The 17,982-nt window shown below is 44.8% G+C and overlaps 1 protein-coding gene across 1 annotated transcript in view; it reads left to right on the top strand.

Annotated features, from left to right (window-relative positions):
• The first annotated feature begins 2,767 nt into the window (after positions 1–2,767).
• USP13 (ubiquitin specific peptidase 13) overlaps positions 2,768–17,982 on the top strand; it is a 365,038-nt gene continuing 349,823 nt past the window's right edge. The window contains exon 1 of the mRNA XM_086944367.1: positions 2,768–2,938. Coding sequence (XP_086800493.1) covers positions 2,828–2,938 — 111 coding nt within the window. The 5' untranslated portion in view covers positions 2,768–2,827. The remainder of the gene's footprint in view (positions 2,939–17,982) is intronic.

Below are 17,982 nucleotides of genomic sequence, written 5' to 3'. Positions count from 1 at the left end.
TGCCTCAAGGCATATGAAGAAATAAATCAGGACTTTTGCCTCCGGGCAAGCGTCAACTTCTTATCGCCCTGAGAAAACCGCACAAGGCTGTCTCTTCCCCCACTACAGCCAGGTGGGTGTGTTGGGTCATGCAGGAAGCGGGCATCGACACAAAAAATTTGGGGCACACTCGCCCAGGGGTGCAATGGCTTCCAAGGCTTTTTCTCTGGGGGCCCATCTAAAGGACTTGATGCATGCAGCGGATTGGTCCTAGGACTCGACCTTTAAAAGATTTTACTTCAAACCCGTATTAGAGGTCGCTCAGTTGGTGATAAGCTTTAAACAAGCATTATCTGAGCCCCCAGTCGTGAAATAGAATGAAAATTTGCCTAGCACCGTAAAGGTAAGTTTTAATTCTATTAAGGACACGGAGGTGTGGATTATCCCGTGTGAGGCACAGTCTTGTGCGAACCCACCCGTATGATGGTAAGTAAGCAATTCATGTTTATAAGAATTCCAGTCTTAGTTGGCAAATGTAATTGATACTGTTGTTTTTTCTCATATGCAATGGTTGAAGCCTTGTAGCCTTTTGGATTGTTTTTTCTTTGAAGCATTACGCTGTCTCTGCTCTTTTAGGACATGCCGGTTCAAAACAGGACCATGCTGGATTACTGTGACTCGTGCAAAAAAAAAAAAAGAGGACAGAGTGAAAGGACTATGTATTGGTTATGGACTCTATGGAAGGACTATGGCTTTTGAGACCTCCCTTGGTGTTATGGGAGTTGAAGTTTTTTATTCATGTTTTTACTTGTGATGCATTCAAGATTTTATGAATATGTCTTTCTGGCTGCTATGAAATGTATATGTTAATAAAGCTGAAAAAGAAAAAGCATAATCCTCACCTCTGTGTCCTTAATAGAATTGAAACGTAACTTTACAGTGCTAGGCAAATTTTCATTGCACTGCATATTGTTTATCAACACTTACCATGGGTGGATGAAAAGTACTAGGAAAACAAGGATGATGAAGGGGAGGTGGATGTGGTTGCGAGTGTCTTAGGATTGTGTGCTGTTACAGAACCTCAACTGACAGAGGAAATGTGTAAAGCATAAGACTTCAAGGATAAGCTTCTTGAGTTGGTAAGAAAATGTGTCAATGAGGATTGGTCTTCCATCAAAACTTTACAGGCTGCTTTACCACACCATCCCAAAGTTTCCAGGGAACTGAGTGTCGGAACTATTTTGGTTTTCCATAAGGATAATTGTATTCCTCCAGAAGGAATTAATGCATTTATTCGCAAGGTTTGCCATTGTGGCCACATGTGAACGTCTGCAAAGAAAAACCTCATTAGATCAGTTTTGATAGTTGTGCATGGATTCTGAGGCACAGCATTTTTGAGTTGTTACAACTGTTTTCAAGTGTAATACCTAGCCTATGCAGCCTGTTGACTGGCCTCAGAATTCCTGGCAGAAATTTGGCCTCAATATAGTGAGAGGCTTTAACAGATTTGTCTTGGCACTTATCGATTACTGTTCAAAGGGCCTGAAGTAAAATTTGTTGAGAGACGCCAACACTTCTATTGTTGACTTTTTAATATAAGTTTTAGCAAGGTTGATTGTCCATAAACACTAGTCACCAATAATGATGATCTGTTATCACTTGACATTAAGGAGTTTTTATGGGTGCATGGTATAGCTCATATTGCTACTGCATTACAAGACCCTCTATGTAATGGCCAAATGGAATATTTTAGCCGTTATATCAAAGATAGCGTTCTCTTGGCCCTGTCCGCACACAAATCTGTAATTGATAGTATTGGAGAGATTTATGGTTTTATAGGATTTCACTAAATTCAGCAACCGGGGTAAGTCTTTTCTTTTTATTGAAAGTTAAGCAACCTATATCTGATTTATGCTCAGTAATAAAATTACGATTTGCAAGAGAAGATACTGCTTAGTCTACTCCCAGATACTCTAAGTAAAATTCTATTAGTTAAAGCTGAAAATGTGATATAACCTCAAAATTAACAAACATAGACCAATCACCAAAAAAAGCAAATGTTGGATCATGAGAAGCTTGGCTAAATTTGGGCGAGGTGGTAATATGTCTGATTCTTTCATTGCCTAATGAGTAAAGTTATCTGCCAAGCTTAGAACTCCTTCTTGGAGGATCATTCAGGAGTGATCATATATCTCACCTGTTCCCTATTTTATTGAAGGGGAAGTTGGGTTGTTAATTTCCCTTCTTGATGTATACATTGCATGTTATCTATCTCCTTATTGTTCCCCTTCACCCCTTCTCCTTTTTGAATTGGTCTGGCTATAGAATGTTGGGGTTGGGAACGTTCGGGAAGGGAGGGGGAGTTACAGTTGGAAGGGACGGTTGCGGAAGAGGCTCTCATGGCAACTCTGCTCATAGAAAAAAATCAATTCCTTTACCTCGTATCCTGTAATGATCAGAACGGGCCCAACACACAGTCACAATATTTAATTTTACCGTACTTTTTACAATCAGCAAACATAGGCCCCTGACGCACTGAACCGTTTGGTATATTTCCAACCCCACACCTGCGACATTCCTGCCGCCGTGGGGTGCACCCACAAACAGAAATGACGAGCACAGGCCCTCGGGTACTCACTCCCCCAGCCCGCCGAGACCCTTCGGCACCCCCCAGCCCCGCACGCCTGTCGCCCCCGGGGTCCGCGTCACCGCGCCCGCCGGACAGGCCGGGAGCAGCTGGGGTGTGATTTGCTGCTCCGAGGTAAAAATAGCCGGACAGGACCGGTGCCTCGGGACAGCCGCCGGCGCACTCCGCGCCTGCCAGCGAGGACACACGGCCACGCGAAAAATGGCCGCGGACCTGGGGGAGCTGCTGGTGCCCTACATGCCCACCATCCGCGTGCCCAAGACCGGAGACCGCGTCTACCGCTCCGAGTGCGTCTACTCCTACGACTCTCCGGTAAGCGCGCGAGCAGCTGGGGGCGGAAGTCAGGCAGCGCGCGCGGCGGACTTCCCCACCTCAGTACACTGCACGCCTCCACCTTCCGCCCCTACACACGAGTTTGGGGTTCCTATGCTAGACCCTTCTCACGGCAGGGGACTGTCACTCCTTTCGTGCACGGTTACCTCTGCGAACGCCAGAATAAAGCATGGGCAAAGTGGACTCTGGCCCAGGGCCCCTCTCACTCAAGGGGGTCCTAGATAGAGCCAGCTCTGTCCTGCAGTGATTTACCCCATGACAGATTTTTCTAAAAATACTGTTTACCTTTAATTTACTTTTATTGTGGGTGATGTGTGAGTCTATTACAGACATTTTACTGAGAAATATTGTTTTCATATTTTGTTTTTTTTAATGCAAAATACATAAAGTTTCTTTTAGATCAAAACAGTACCTCACATATGAGAAATGGTAGTATGTCACAGATTCTTTCAGATTGTGTTACAATATTGAACATACCTCAGAACTTGGAGGAGTGTGCCTGAGCACTGTCGGTGACCTGGACAAAGAGGGGATGAAGGAGCTGAAACTGAATCATAATAAATTCAAAGATGTTCCGAACAGGGGCCCCTCAAAATTCGTTTTGCCCAGGGCCCCCAAAATCCTTAAAATATCCCTGACCAGCGCCCCCTTTAAAGCATACATATAGTCTCCTGGATACAAACAGGGTACATCCCCTCCCACCATACAACAGTCCCATCTATACATTCCCTCTGGTTGTAGCTCCATCTGTGAACGACGCCAGGCCTGATCTTCTGCTCCCCACCCTGACTAATTGGTTTCAGACCACGTGTCCCAAGGCTGGGCACTTTGCGAGACTGCAGCCTAGCCTAGAAGTGGCCCTTTAAATGAATTGAGCTCGAAAGGATGCAGGGTGAAACTTCTACTCCCAACACAAGGATGGGTTTAAAAGCTACGGCACACTGGAAGGCAGGCGGGCTCTGATGAGTTTGTCCAGTGGCGCTCTGGAGAGGTGTCGGAATGAGCTGTTTTTGTTCTGAATATGTTTTGGAATTTGAGGTCGGGCAGGCTGTCAACTGAAGTTCTTGAAAACAGTTCCTTAAAGGCACAGCAGTGCTTTCAGCCTGCATGTTGTGCCTTTTTCCTTCAACCCGTTGTTTTATCCCAGATTCCCACAAAAAACGAGTTATTCATATATACATTTATGTTGTTGAGGCAAGTTTGACTCAAATACGCTGAATCCTCTCAACTTCCTAAAAAGTGGCCTGTCGTAGCCTTTTCTGCTCTCATTAAGTTGTTGCTTTTTAAAGCCTACCATTGAAGAAAAGGTATGCATGTAGATAGCTTTTTTGTGATACCCTGCCGCCGACGCTTTTCTGGCAGGCTGTTCTTGTCATGTGTTTTTTTCTTGCCATGTGCTTACATTTCTTTGGCCTAGTTGGCTTGAAAGCTGTTCCGAATGGCCAGGCTTGAATTCGAAGAACTGAACAGCCTGCAATATTCTAATAATGTGTCCGAAAATAGATGCATTGATTGCCGACGTGGGCGAGTTTTTTTTATGCACAGTACGTTTACTTCGTTGCAGGTGTTGTGCTTCCGTCACCACATTTTTATAAAGCAAGGGGAACTGGGATTGTAATTTAAATCTTTAGAGGCCAGTGCAGAAATGAACCCTTAGCAAATAATCAGAACCCGTCTCCTGCATGTATGTATTTCTTGAACGATTTTTTGATACAGTACCGTCTCTAGGAGCTAGAAAAAGATAAATATTTTTTTACGTGTGACTCAGCGGCCTGGCGTTTTCCAGGCATGTGGGAAGACAGGTTATTTATATCCACCCACTTCAGCTCTCATGTGTCACCCGGCAATGCCCCATGTCTTGGGAAGTGCTCTGATTATGAGGGGCCTAATTGTGGCAGGGACGCAGGAGTTTGTTTTTATAGCTCGGCTCTGTCGAAGACCAGGAAGTGACAGCTGAAGTTTGAGTAATGGTGATAACACCTGCAGGATTCACTGTACACAATGAGTTGCAGACATCTTGGCTTTCAAGGAATGATTTGTGGCTGTCTCTGTTTCTCACCTGTCCAAAAACAATATACAACAAAAAATAAATGAAACCGCATGAAAATTTACGGGACTAGTATGTGCTTACAAAGAGCTTGTATTCTAAAATGTTGACTCTTCAGTGATGTACAATGCCACCACCACTCCAGCTAGTTTCCCTTTAAATTACTGTGGTCCAAGAACGCTTCTGTTCCCTATGCCAGGGTGCAGGCTAGCATCAGATACAATGAAGCTCTGACAAAACCAATAGATACCTCTTTTGGAAAACAGGTGAAGTTTGAATGTGTTAAAGGGGCAACAATTGGCGGTTTTGTGCATTTTTATTTTATTCACATAAGATACAGTTGAAGTAGGTGGTATTTGGGTGTACCTGATGAACATTTGTTTTTTATGTGTTTGTTATCCCCACACTCCAGTGGTTTAGTCTAGCGGTATGATGTCTTTTTAATGTGTGAAATTAGTTATTTTTGCAGTAATAATTTGTTGTATCTCCTTCTACGTACTATGATTTTCTGATGGTATCTGATCCTCTTACTTAACCAGAGCCAATTGGCAAACAGTTCGCTGGAAAATATGACCCCATGTACATAAATGCTTTTTGTTATTCAGCAGTTGGTGTGTGCAGCATATTCAATAATGCCGTTACAACTACACTGATCGTGTTTTTGCAAGGGGGGATTGTAAACCAGCCTAGAGAGAAGCCTTTAAAAAAAATGATTACTCATTTTCACATTTTCTGATAACACGTGTCAGTCCGTCTTTCCACAGAAGGTTTTATTCCATGCTCCCTGCTGATTTTCCCGGTTCATTTACATTTAGTTGCTGTCTGGAAAAGATACAATCTTTTAACATGCATTGGAAATGCCAACTGGTCTGACTTTAAAAGAATTCTGTATGTCAGTCAGTCAGTCAGTTCAACTTTATTTCGGCTAATATAGCCATAAAAGCAGGAAGTACAGACAAGAAAAAACATTTACAAACAGCAGTTTAGAAGAAAAAAAGAAAAATGCCTTTGACAACAATTTATCACATGACACATTACAATTAATATAGTGGGACAGATTAACAATTAATTCTGTGCAATTAATTATGCATATTACATAAAATCTAATTAAAACCATAAATAGGTTATTTCCTTATAAAAAGCCAGATTAAAACCTAGATTAAAATCTTTAAAACCACATGATTTGTACAAAAAGTGGACTCAGTGCATTCTACGATATTTAGCATTGTGGGAGAAAACTGCAGATTTCATTATTACATTATAGTTTATGTCCAAGGCGTTTCCTAATAAGGAACACATTGAATAGGAAACTGCTTGTGCAAAAAACCACCAGTTGTGAGGTATTAGACCTCATAATACGCTCAGCCTCTTTATACGTCCTGACACCCACATTTTTACACAAGGGTTTTATCCAGCGCTGTCTAGGTGACACATAAACGGAACAGAAAAACAATAGATGGGCATCATCTTCCTTGGCCTTTAGTGGGCAAAGGGTACAGATACCATCCTCATTGCTATCACCCCATTTGCATGTATGAGCATTGGTCTGTAATAGCCCGTATCTAAATTGCAAATATAAACTTTTTGCCAATGGTGGGTTTATCTCATCCATAAACGATTCGAATGCAGCATTGTCTTTTACGGACAAAAATTTCTGAGTCAATATACCAGTAGATGGACAGTGAGATGGCTCGTCATTAACATAAGACCAATAGGTAGTTTTTAGAATCTTTTTACACACAGAAGTCATATTATGGGGTTCGTCCCAAAAATGGGACAGCCCTAGCCTGATACACCAAAGTTCAATATGTTTTAGGCATGCAATTTGCTTGTACTCGTCAATCTGGGTAATTTCTATCAATCCCTTTTTATAGTTACACAACTCAGGGGTTGTCCATACCCTTACCCAATACATCAATGGCCTAAGAACTGCTTGATGATCTGTCCGTTTGAGATCCAGATCTAGGAGTACTGGAACTAGGGGGGTTCTAGTTGGTATTTTTAATAGCCTGCGCACAAAGTGGTTTTCTTCCCGTTCAAAGTTATGTTTACAACAGAGCCCCCAAACCTCAGCACCGTAAATTGCAGCCGATTGGGCCTTTGCTTTAAAGACTTCCAGTGCCGGTGTAATGGCTTTAGAGTCACTAGCTCCGTGCACTTTTAGGATGGGCATAGAGTTTTGCTTGAAAGCCAACCTACTCTTTTTCAGGTGTCCCTTCCATAAACTGTTACTGTCCAGTGTAATGCCTAGGTAGTTAAAGCTCTCCACATATTCCAATTTTTGATTGTTTAAGGCCAAATTCTTCTTAAAAGACTTTTGTGGATTTATTGACATGTATTTTGTTTTGGTTGAGTTTATTTCCAACCCCTTCTTTTCTCATTAACCATTAAAGGAATTCACCAGATTTTGAAGGCCCTTCGGGGTCTGTGAGATGAGGATTGTATCATCGGCAAAAATCAATGCCGTGATTGCCTCATCTCCTAACCTAGGAGAATCGTGATCACAGTCCCTTAGATACACGGGTATATCATTAACGTACAATGAGAATAGCGTAGGGGCCAATACACATCCTTGGCGCACACCACGGCTTACAGGTATGGGCTTTGATAATTCACCATCCTTTCCCCATCTAACTTTTGCAGTTGGTGTGTGCAGCATATTCAATAATGCCATTACAACTACACTGATCGTGTTTTGCAAGGGGGGATTTTAAACCAGCCTATAGAGAAGCCTTTAAAAAAATGATTCCTCATTTTCACATTTTCTGATAACATGTGTCAGTCCGTCTTTCCACAGAAGGTTTTATTCCATGCTCCCTGCTGATTTTCCCGGTTCATTTACATTTAGGTGCTGTCTGGAAAAGATACAACCTTTTAACATGCATTGGCAATGCCAACTGGTCTGGCTTTAAAAGAATTCTGTATGGTAAAGTGAAGCATTACAAATATTTAGCATAGGAATTAATATGTATTTGTATGGAAGCAAATAACTGTAGAATAATCTTAGAGTAGGTTAAAAGCTTAATGACTGCCCTCCTCCCATCTGTGCTGCTGCCAGAGAAAGACAAACACCATACATTATCTAGTTATCTAAGACACTTTTACAGAATTACCCTGCCATGTGTATGACCTTGAAAGTTCAATCTCAGCTGGTTAGACAAATTAATAAAAACGATCACAGCAGCTTGGAGGGTAAGTACTCTTTTTGTGGGAGTACACAACTAATGCCCAATCAAAATATGTACTCCTGGCTCCCAACGTGTGGACAGAGCCAAAGCCCCTTCATTGATGTTCACATAATTGTCTGACAACAGCTGCGCTGTCCAGGCATACCATAAAAATGGTTGAGACATACAGAACAGAAGGGTAGATAGAGGAAGAGACTCTTATATGTACGTACAACCATTTCTTTAGCCCTTGACTACCGGGTGCCTGTATAGACCAAGTTAGACTGTGTCAACAAATATTTGTGCTTCCTGCATGAGTCTTGTCTCTTTCCTCCGAGTCCCACAACGTTAGTTTTATATTGGCTAATACTCTGGAACATGGGTGTAATCCACCTTTCTTGTCCTTAATGCTATTATTGTAGGAAACCATTCATGTATGCTTGTATTTGGCCACATAGTCTGACACAAAGCCTGTCTTTGTATGCTGTTCTTGCTTGCTGTAATAGAAATCAAGGGTTGAATATATTTGTCTGTGGCATTCCAAATGCCAAATGACAGCATTCATTGTTGCCATATAGCCTTGGGGGTAGTCTGTGTTGATTGATTAAAAGTAAAAGCGCAGTGATAAACCTCGCTTCTGGTTAGAACCTGAATCAAGGAAATATTAAAGACCAATTTAATTTACTTTGAGTAGCATTAACCAGCTACCTATGCCTATTGATTTTTATCAATTCAAATTAGTTTATAAATTTAATAGAAAATGCATACAATAATACAATATGGTGATACAATCAAAGGGTAGGATGTGTGGATTACACATGAAATGTCGTTGATTTACATACAGTAGTTATAACGATGCAGATGACCATTGACTACATGAGAACAATCCAGGTTCAGAAAGGTCGGAGCAACTTTAGTGTTAACTTTTGGATTAGACCATATGGATACCCAACTTTAGTAAAGGATGAGCTCAATCCAGGTTCAGAAAGGTCGGAGCAACTTTAGTGTTAACTTTTGGATTAGACCATATGGATACCCAACTTTAGTAAAGGATGAGCTCCGGGAGACGTTTTTCTATCAGTTTCAGCTCACTTGCCGTATTGGTAAGAATGTGGTGGGGTGAATTTTGACATTGTAATAAAGAAGGATTTGCCAAAAGGGGAACATACCTCAGATTCAATATGTATTCATGGAGGTGTGTTTTGAGAGTCAGGAAGAAACCAGACAATGCCTTGGGTAGCTAGAAAAGTTGACTGGTACAAGTTCCAGTTCAGAAGATTACACCCCCCTCGTGTCACTGTCTTTCTGAGGTATTTGTAGGCGATCCTCGCTCTCTTATCACTTCAAAAAAACCTGGAGGTGGGTTTATCCAAATTCCTGGAAAATGGAGGGGGAGAGTTTAAGAGGAAGTATGATTGACAACAAAGTGTCCTAATTTTGAGTGTTTGGAGCCTACTCCACCAGGAAATACATTTGGGTGACCAGGCATTTAGGAGGTCGAGAACACTGGCAATAGTGCGTGATTTGTTAACAAGTAATGTGTCAGTGAGATTTTTACAGAACCAGATCCTCAAATATTTAAGACATGTAGAGACCTGAGTCGCCTAAATGGGAAGAAGGAAGGCAGAGAAGGTTCAAAGGAAATACCTCTGTTTTGTCTTTATTCAAGTATGCAAAAGACTGTGTAATTTAGACTCCTGTCAGAATTGGAATGCCACACCCACTGCCCCCTGAAAAAAGCAGACCATTTTCTTGATATTACTACCTTAGGACTAACTGTTAGCTGCTTTTAAAGACAGTGTTTGCTGGATCGAAGTTCATATGAATGAATGGTCCATTGGTTAACTTCTTAGCATTATTTTATCTTCAAACTAGAGCAAGCAGTACCCCACCCTTTTGCATTAGCACCGAAAGGAAGCAGGAAATAGATGAGAAAAACCAGGGAGTGTCCCAAAGCACATTTTTGGCAATATTATTTTGGTTTCCCCTTGTGATTGCCAGCTTTCCCAAAAAATAGTACAGGCCATTTGTTCATGTTTTAAGATTCTGTAAGGGCAGGGATCTGATACTTCTATAGGAATTTATGTTAAATACTCAGTACATATTTTAATCATGGCTTTTCAGTCTGTGTTTTCTTTAATTATCGAACAGACACCATTTAGGGAGCCTAGAACACACTTTAAAACGTTTTATTCTTGAGTTTGAAGTTTAAACTATGTTCTGGTGAGGGGAAAATAGGAGCTTTAAGTCATTTCCCAATTTTTTTTACAGGTCTGAACAGTATATTCTGGTCTATGCCTGTAAGAAACAGCAAAGTGGCAACCCTACTTCCCCTGTCGAAAGATAGTTTGGTCGCAATGAGGGAGGTTTGTGATCAGACAATCCAAACATTCAACTTCCTATTTTGTTCTTTTAGTGACAATGTGTGACATCTGGGTACTAGATGAGTGCTGCTCTGATACCAAAGCATTTAGTGTCTTGAGGTGGGTATAGAAAATAATTCTGTTGCAGTGACTTGCAAAGATCAAGACACAAGAGCTTAAAAACAAGCATTGATAAGTCCGTATTAACTCTCCGAAGAACAGCATGCGAGCACGAAGGAAAGCACAACAAAAGTGTATTTAGGCAGGACCACACAGAGAGCGGGAGGGGGGAGAGCGGGAGGGGGGACGGCGGGAGGAGGGACACGGAGAACTTTAAAACTCACCGGACTGCTTAGGCTTTCATTACCAGGTAGGGGGGCGGGAACGGGGCACAGGAAGGCGGGTGCCGGCATGCGAGCACGAAGGAAAGCACAACAAAAGTGTATTTAGGCAGGACCACACGGAGAGCGGGAGGGGGGACGGCGGGAGGAGGGACACGGAGAACTTCAAAACTCACCGGACTGCTTAGGCTTTCATTACCAGGTAGGGGGGCGGGAACGGGGCACAGGAAGGCGGGTGCCGGCATGCGAGCACGAAGGAAAGCACAACAAAAGTGTATTTAGGCAGGACCACACGGAGAGCGGGAGGGGGGACGGCGGGAGGAGGGACACGGAGAACTTCAAAACTCACCGGACTGCTTAGGCTTTCATTACCAGTTAGGGGGGCGGGAACGGGGCACAGGAAGGCGGGTGCCGGCATGCGAGCACGAAGGAAAGCACAACAAAAGTGTATTTAGGCAGGACCACATGGAGAGCGGGAGGGGGGAGAGCGGGAGGGGGGACGGCGGGAGGGGGGACACAGAGAACTTCAAAACTCACCAGACTGCTTAGGCTTTCATTACCAGGTAGGGGGGCGAGAACGGGGCACAGAAAGGCGGGTGCCGGCATGCGAGCACGAAGGAAAGCACAACAAAAGTGTATTTAGGCAGGACCACACGGAGAGCGGGAGGGGGGAGAGCGGGAGGAGGGACGGCGGGAGGAGGGACACGGAGAACTTCAAAACTCACCGGACTGCTTAGGCTTTCATTACCAGGTAGGGGGGCGGGAACGGGGCACAGGAAGGCGGGTGCCGGCATGCGAGCACGAAGGAAAGCACAACAAAAGTGTATTTAGGCAGGACCACGCGGGAGGGGGGAGAGCGGGAGGGGGGAGAGCGGGAGGGGGGACGGCGGGAGGGGGGACGGCGGGAGGAGGGACACGGAGAACTTCAAAACTCACCGGACTGCTTAGGCTTTCATTACCAGGTAGGGGGGCGGGAACGGGGCACAGGAAGGCGGGTGCCGGCATGCGAGCACGAAGGAAAGCACAACAAAAGTGTATTTAGGCAGGACCACACGGAGAGCGGGAGGGGGGAGAGCGGGAGGGGGGAGAGCGGGAGGGAGGACGGCGGGAGGGGGGACGGCGGGAGGAGGGACACGGAGAACTTCAAAACTCACCGGACTGCTTAGGCTTTCATTACCAGGTAGGGGGGCGGGAACGGGGCACAGGAAGGCGGGTGCCGGCATGCGAGCACGAAGGAAAGCACAACAAAAGTGTATTTAGGCAGGACCACACGGAGAGCGGGAGGGGGGAGAGCGGGAGGGGGGAGAGCGGGAGGGGGGAGAGCGGGAGGGGGGACGGCGGGAGGGGGGACGGCGGGAGGAGACACACAGAGAACTTCAAAACTCACCGGACTGCTTAGGCTTTCATTACCAGGTAGGGGGGCGGGAACGGGGCACAGGAAGGCGGGTGCCGGCATGCGAGCACGAAGGAAAGCACAACAAAAGTGTATTTAGGCAGGACCACACGGAGAGCGGGAGGGGGGAGAGCGGGAGGGGGGACGGCGGGAGGAGGGACACGGAGAACTTCAAAACTCACCGGACTGCTTAGGCTTTCATTACCAGGTAGGGGGGCGGGAACGGGGCACAGGAAGGTGGGTACCGGCATGCGAGCACGAAGGAAAGCACAACAAAAGTGTATTTAGGCAGGACCACACGGAGAGCGGGACGGGGGAGAGCGGGAGGGGGGACGGCGGGAGGAGGGACACGGAGAACTTCAAAACTCACCGGACTGCTTAGGCTTTCATTACCAGGTAGGGGGGCGGGAACGGGGCACAGGAAGGCGGGTGCCGGCTCAATGCCGGATCAGATTCGGGGGCGTTCCCGGCTTTTGGCTGATGTAGCATGACGTAGCCAAAAGCCAAAAATTCTCGGGAACGCCCCCGAATCTGGTCCGGCCATGACGGACGCCACTCTGTTCCAATGGCTAGCCTCCATTTATGGAGCTAGCCAATGGAACAGAGGGCGTATTCCAAGAGTCCCTTACTGAAGACTAGAGATTTCTCTGGGGGCGGAGCTTACGCTCCGTTCCCCAGCCGAAACCTAAAAATGAGACTACAACCACAATGATCCAAATCCATAGGGCAGGTACCCGTTCTGCTTTTGATGTTTCTTTCCCCGTCTACCTGCCTTAGATTGATGTGGGGTCCCCCTCTGAATTGAAAATACAACCACAATGAACCACAGTTTTGAGAACCATTTCTGGGACTCCTTGGTTGCAAAACATACAAAGAGTTCTTTAACCAAGACCTCTACTTTAAGGAAATCCGTTTCAACATATGAACAATGTCTAGATCTATTGTTTCAGAACTTTATAGATCTCTTTATCTCAAATTAAGAAATAGAATTGTACCACTGAATTATTTAAGCCACCAATGGGTTCTAGCAATTACTCACCATTGTCGCATCTATACCACTGTGAAAGTGGATAAGCTGTGCTTACTCTTCTGCCCATACTCCTCCAGCCCTCGGCCACATTGGCTTAAACCTCTACTAAAGACCCTGGGTATGCAGAAAGCAGAGTCCGCTTCAGCTCTGGTTAAGCTCGAGAACTCGTAGTCGGTAGTGTTTGTGTTAACACCATTTTTGCATGACCCTTGGAGACTTAGGTTTTATGTTGTTTCTGAAACTAATGGGCCCAGGCCATGCATGCTCTTGCTTGAAATGCTTCTACCTTTTCCTGCTTTTTCTCAGCTAATATGGTAACTTTATTATTAACATTTTTGAAAACTTTCACATTTTGAGGTTGATTTTTAAGCTTCGTACTTGCTTATGCCTAGCACGTGGCACAGTGTTTTACTCATACAGTTTTATGTTTTCACCCCAAATAATTTTCTTACAATTGGAAAAATAGATTACCTATGGATTGTGACAAAAAACTTCCTCACAATTAGAAGAAATCCAGAAAATGTCACAAATTCCAACCAGGACAAGCTTTCATTTGCGTTCTATGAAATGGGAGTTGTTTTCCTTGTCATAGTTCAAACATGGAAGCCTACCATGTCCCCTTTCCGATCCAAGCTGATTTATGACCTTTAATCTTCATACCATTCCCTCTGTACCAGCACTTTCTAGGAACTTTGAGACTTTTCACTGATGTGAGCAAGAGTAGCTAATCTATTGGTCTGGCTGTTCAGCTTCATCACATCTGAATCAGGTACACTAAGCCATCTGCTCCTGCTTACTGTAGGACATGATTCTGAATGTAAGGTTGCTTTGTTCAAAAGGCCTCACCTCTGGTTGTAGCAGAGCAAGTACGTTTCTCACCCAGCTGAGTTCCAAACCTTTGCCCTTTGTAAGACTTGTAACAATGTCTTTTCAATCACTTTTCACCAATCATTGACTTTAACGGTTACTTAACCCCTTCGCTGCTCATGACGAGCTAAGCTCGTCATGAGGCACGGTTGAGCTGTGCTTATGACGAGCAAGCTCGTCATGAACAATGGGGTTCGCTAAGGATCAGCACAGGAGGGGAAAACCATTAGCAGCCAAGGTGTTAAGTTAAATGTCGTGCCTAAATTTCCATTGCCCACTTGTGCATATTTAATCCCTTGAGTAGTATCTAGTGGTAAATGATATCCCAAATGTACTTACCACTACATTATACTCTTTGGTTCTCTTGCTAGTTTGAAACCTAATATACTGTACCTTGCAGATGCCTTCATCACTTTCTGCAGGTTGTTGGACTAGAGCACATCCAAGCATCAAACAATGAGCTAGGGTATGTCTGGAGACTTTGTTTGTCTCTGTCTATGAGCCAGTGTGACTAGGTGTGGCAAGTGCTGAGGTAGAGCATATTAACCCCTTCGATGCTGATGACGGCCCCCAGCCGTCATGCATCATGGTGGGCATGTGCTGATGACGACTGGGGGCCGTCATGAACCCGCCCACTTCAAAAAACGCCGCACAGGCGCAGAATCGTGGCCGCGCCCAAGGGGTTAAACCTTTATTCTCTCTTTGTCCCACTCAACAATCCTAGTAATTTCCCACAAACCTATTACAATTTAAAATTTGTCTAGCCAGGAAGAAACATTTTGTCACCCTGTCCCTGGAGTGAATCTACAGTCGTCCAGATGTCCTTGCAGACATTCTGGGTCAAAATAAGACCTTCCAGAGCAAGCACACTTGGCAAAGTTGCCCCAGTAAAACAAAGACCAAATCCACTCATAAAAAATATTTTCCAAAAGGTCTTCACTTTGTAAGAGCTAGGGCCTCGGCCTTTGAAAGAAAGATACTGTCCAAAATCTGGATTATTCTCGGATCAGCAGCAATAGTCCTAATTGGGACTACAAATAGCTCATCCCCACTTCATAAACAGAGGGAGAGAAAGCGGTGTTCTCTTCACAAAACAGACCCCTCTTCCTTCCTCCCCCCGCCCCATGGACAGATAGAGCTGAGTCTTGTCTTTGTTTCCGTATAGATGGCCAGTGAAATGCTTCTTTTGTTTAAATAATTTGAATTAACTTTTTCTTTTGTTTGATTTTGCACATTGGTCAATAAAACATACAGTCAGCATGGCACTCCTGGAACAGCGAAGATGAATTGCCAGCAGCTAGGCACACTTGGACTGATTACAATTTGGCAATGAAAATTCAGAATTCATCAATTACATTTAAGCTTACAGCAATGCCCTAAGAAAAGGCGGGGTGGCGCTGCCAAGGTGCGGCTTTGGGTAATATGCGAAGAATATAATTAGCAGGGCATATAGGTAGGGCATCACTGATACAAGAGGCGGAGAAAGGGAGGAAAGAAAACAGATTGCCAGTGACAATGTACAGCTGAGTTGATAGCTACATGACGATGAAAAATTCAGTGCGCGGTAATTACATCAAAGCTTGTGGCAATATCTCAGGAAAGACAGAGTGGTGCTGACAAGTCGCAGCATCGAGTAATGTGCGAGCAATGTAGGAGCAGTGCAGTTCAAACGTAACCGGGGACATAGGGCACAACAAAATGAGGGCAACGAAAGCGAACAAAGGATAGGATAGAGTCGTGCAAGACCTGCCGCCATTGTTAAATTCACTGGAGGACCTCAAACAGCCCTAAGACTCAGCAGTAACGGAGTTCCAAGGAAGAAGTGTAATGGCAGACTGGGTAGTGATGTCAGTCCTGAGCCGCGTCGGTGGGGGGGTCATCCTGAGCGATAGCCCTCTGTGATGTAGGTAGGGATCCCGTGTTTGTGTCCGCCCCCCAGAGGTTGAAGACCATTGCATCCCACTGAGGCACCAGGGGGAACATACGAATGCCAAGCAGATCCTCTCTGCGCAGCACCGCCCCCTCCGCCCTCGCCCAATTAGAGAAGGATCGGTGCCAAGCAAGAGGGTGAGGTGGTAGGGGGGATTTCCAGCGCTACACTTCCACCCGATAGAGGCTTTGACTGTTCATCAACGGTTACAACTGAGAGGCAAGTGTAGAAGGGTACTTGGGCCAGTTTCTCAGGATCCATAGTAGGTCAGGCCACCAGACATCAGGAGTAAACGGTGTCAACCACCATGGTTAGGCCCTGTTGCCCCTGAATGCCCTGTAGCCCTCTAAAAGGGATTCTGAGAGGCATTATGTTACATACTTCTTTACTGAAGTTTAACACCCGATGCAGCAACTAGGTATGCCTGAATGCATCCAGACAGTGGTGCTTATTCTAGGCTCCACTGACTCTAAACTTTCTTGGCCTCACCCACTCACTGGGAACCACATCCTGGCAATGTTCATCTGGGGATCACGTTTTATGACCAAACTGCCTTCTCCCAGATATATACCCCAATGGGATCATATCACTACTCCAGTAGTCTCATACGATCTACCCATTCTTCCCAAACCTCATGTCCATAAATTATTACTGTAGTAGAGTGTATGGTGGTTTTCTGTCCAAAGCAACAACCACTTTCTAATTAACATAACCATGTGGCATTCCTAAATTGTCTGAATTGATCAGAAAAAAACCATTGAAATATTGGTGAAGAATAACCATGCCAGCTGTTATTTGCCCTGAGTGACACCAATGCTGTAATTTGGCGCTTTGCAAGCTGTACAACACAGTGTAAGTTCAACATACAGGACATCACCAATGCCGCCTCGGGGGCCTGGCGCAGCAGTGAGAAGCATAGGGTGGGATGAAGAGTAAGAGAAGGAAAAGAGCGGAAGTGAGCTCTGAACAGCAACACATGCAGTCCCTGGGATTGGTAAACCAGTATTGAAAAAAGTAGTTCCTTAAAGTAAGTAATGGAAGAAAACACTTAAGCTAAATAAAAGCAAGGATAAACAAGCTATGCTGCAGTGAATGGACAAAAATAAGAAATAGGAGGAAACTACTAACAAAAAGTAGGGATCTGAGATTGACAAGAAAGCCATCTAATCATAAGCAATGGCTGACTTTGCGTAATATTGTACAAAATGCTGCCTGCGACAGACAGCTGAATCTGTCAGTATCCAGACCAGAGGCGGCCGGCCCTGATCGGGGGTGGCGAGGTGGTGGGGGTAAACAAAAAATGAACTCCTGTCCGCATCGCAGTGCCCTTTTTGTTGCTGTCTTTCCACTGCTTCCTCCGGCCGGAACAGGAAGGACCCAGGCTCCTCTGAGCCAATCACAATGCTGCAATGCAGCTCTGTGATTGGTTTGAGTGCCGTGGTTCAGGGATAAGACGAAAAATTGGGGCCTGGGCACATTCTCCACCCTGGGTGGAGAGCATACTATGTGCGCTCAAATGTATGGCCGGTCTGAGACGGCCATCAAAACATTCATGTGCATGTAGGGAGTGAAAACCACTCCTCTCTTCCCCTGCTCCTTCAGCAGAGCAGCCCCGCCCTGCATCCCAACGCTGCAGCGCCTGCAACAACAACAAAAAAATGATAATAAGTTGAGCTATCATTTTATTTTTTCTTACACTGCTGAATAGCAGTGAGGCGATGCCCCTTTGTCTCAACTGAGGAGCCGCCACTGATCCAGTCTGCAAAAATGTTCATTAAATAAATACAACTATTTGCATTGTACCTTGTACTGTGATGTGAGTGCTCTTTGTCATTGAAAGACAGTTCAAGGGCTTTATTAAACAAGAAATAAAAAATTGTGTTAA

The sequence above is a fragment of the Lissotriton vulgaris genome, chromosome 11, assembly GCF_964263255.1.
Source record: "Lissotriton vulgaris chromosome 11, aLisVul1.2, whole genome shotgun sequence".
Taxonomy (NCBI): Eukaryota; Metazoa; Chordata; class Amphibia; order Caudata; family Salamandridae; genus Lissotriton; species Lissotriton vulgaris.
Note: the sequence above shows the minus strand (reverse complement) of the source record. Positions and strands in the feature narration are given on the sequence as shown.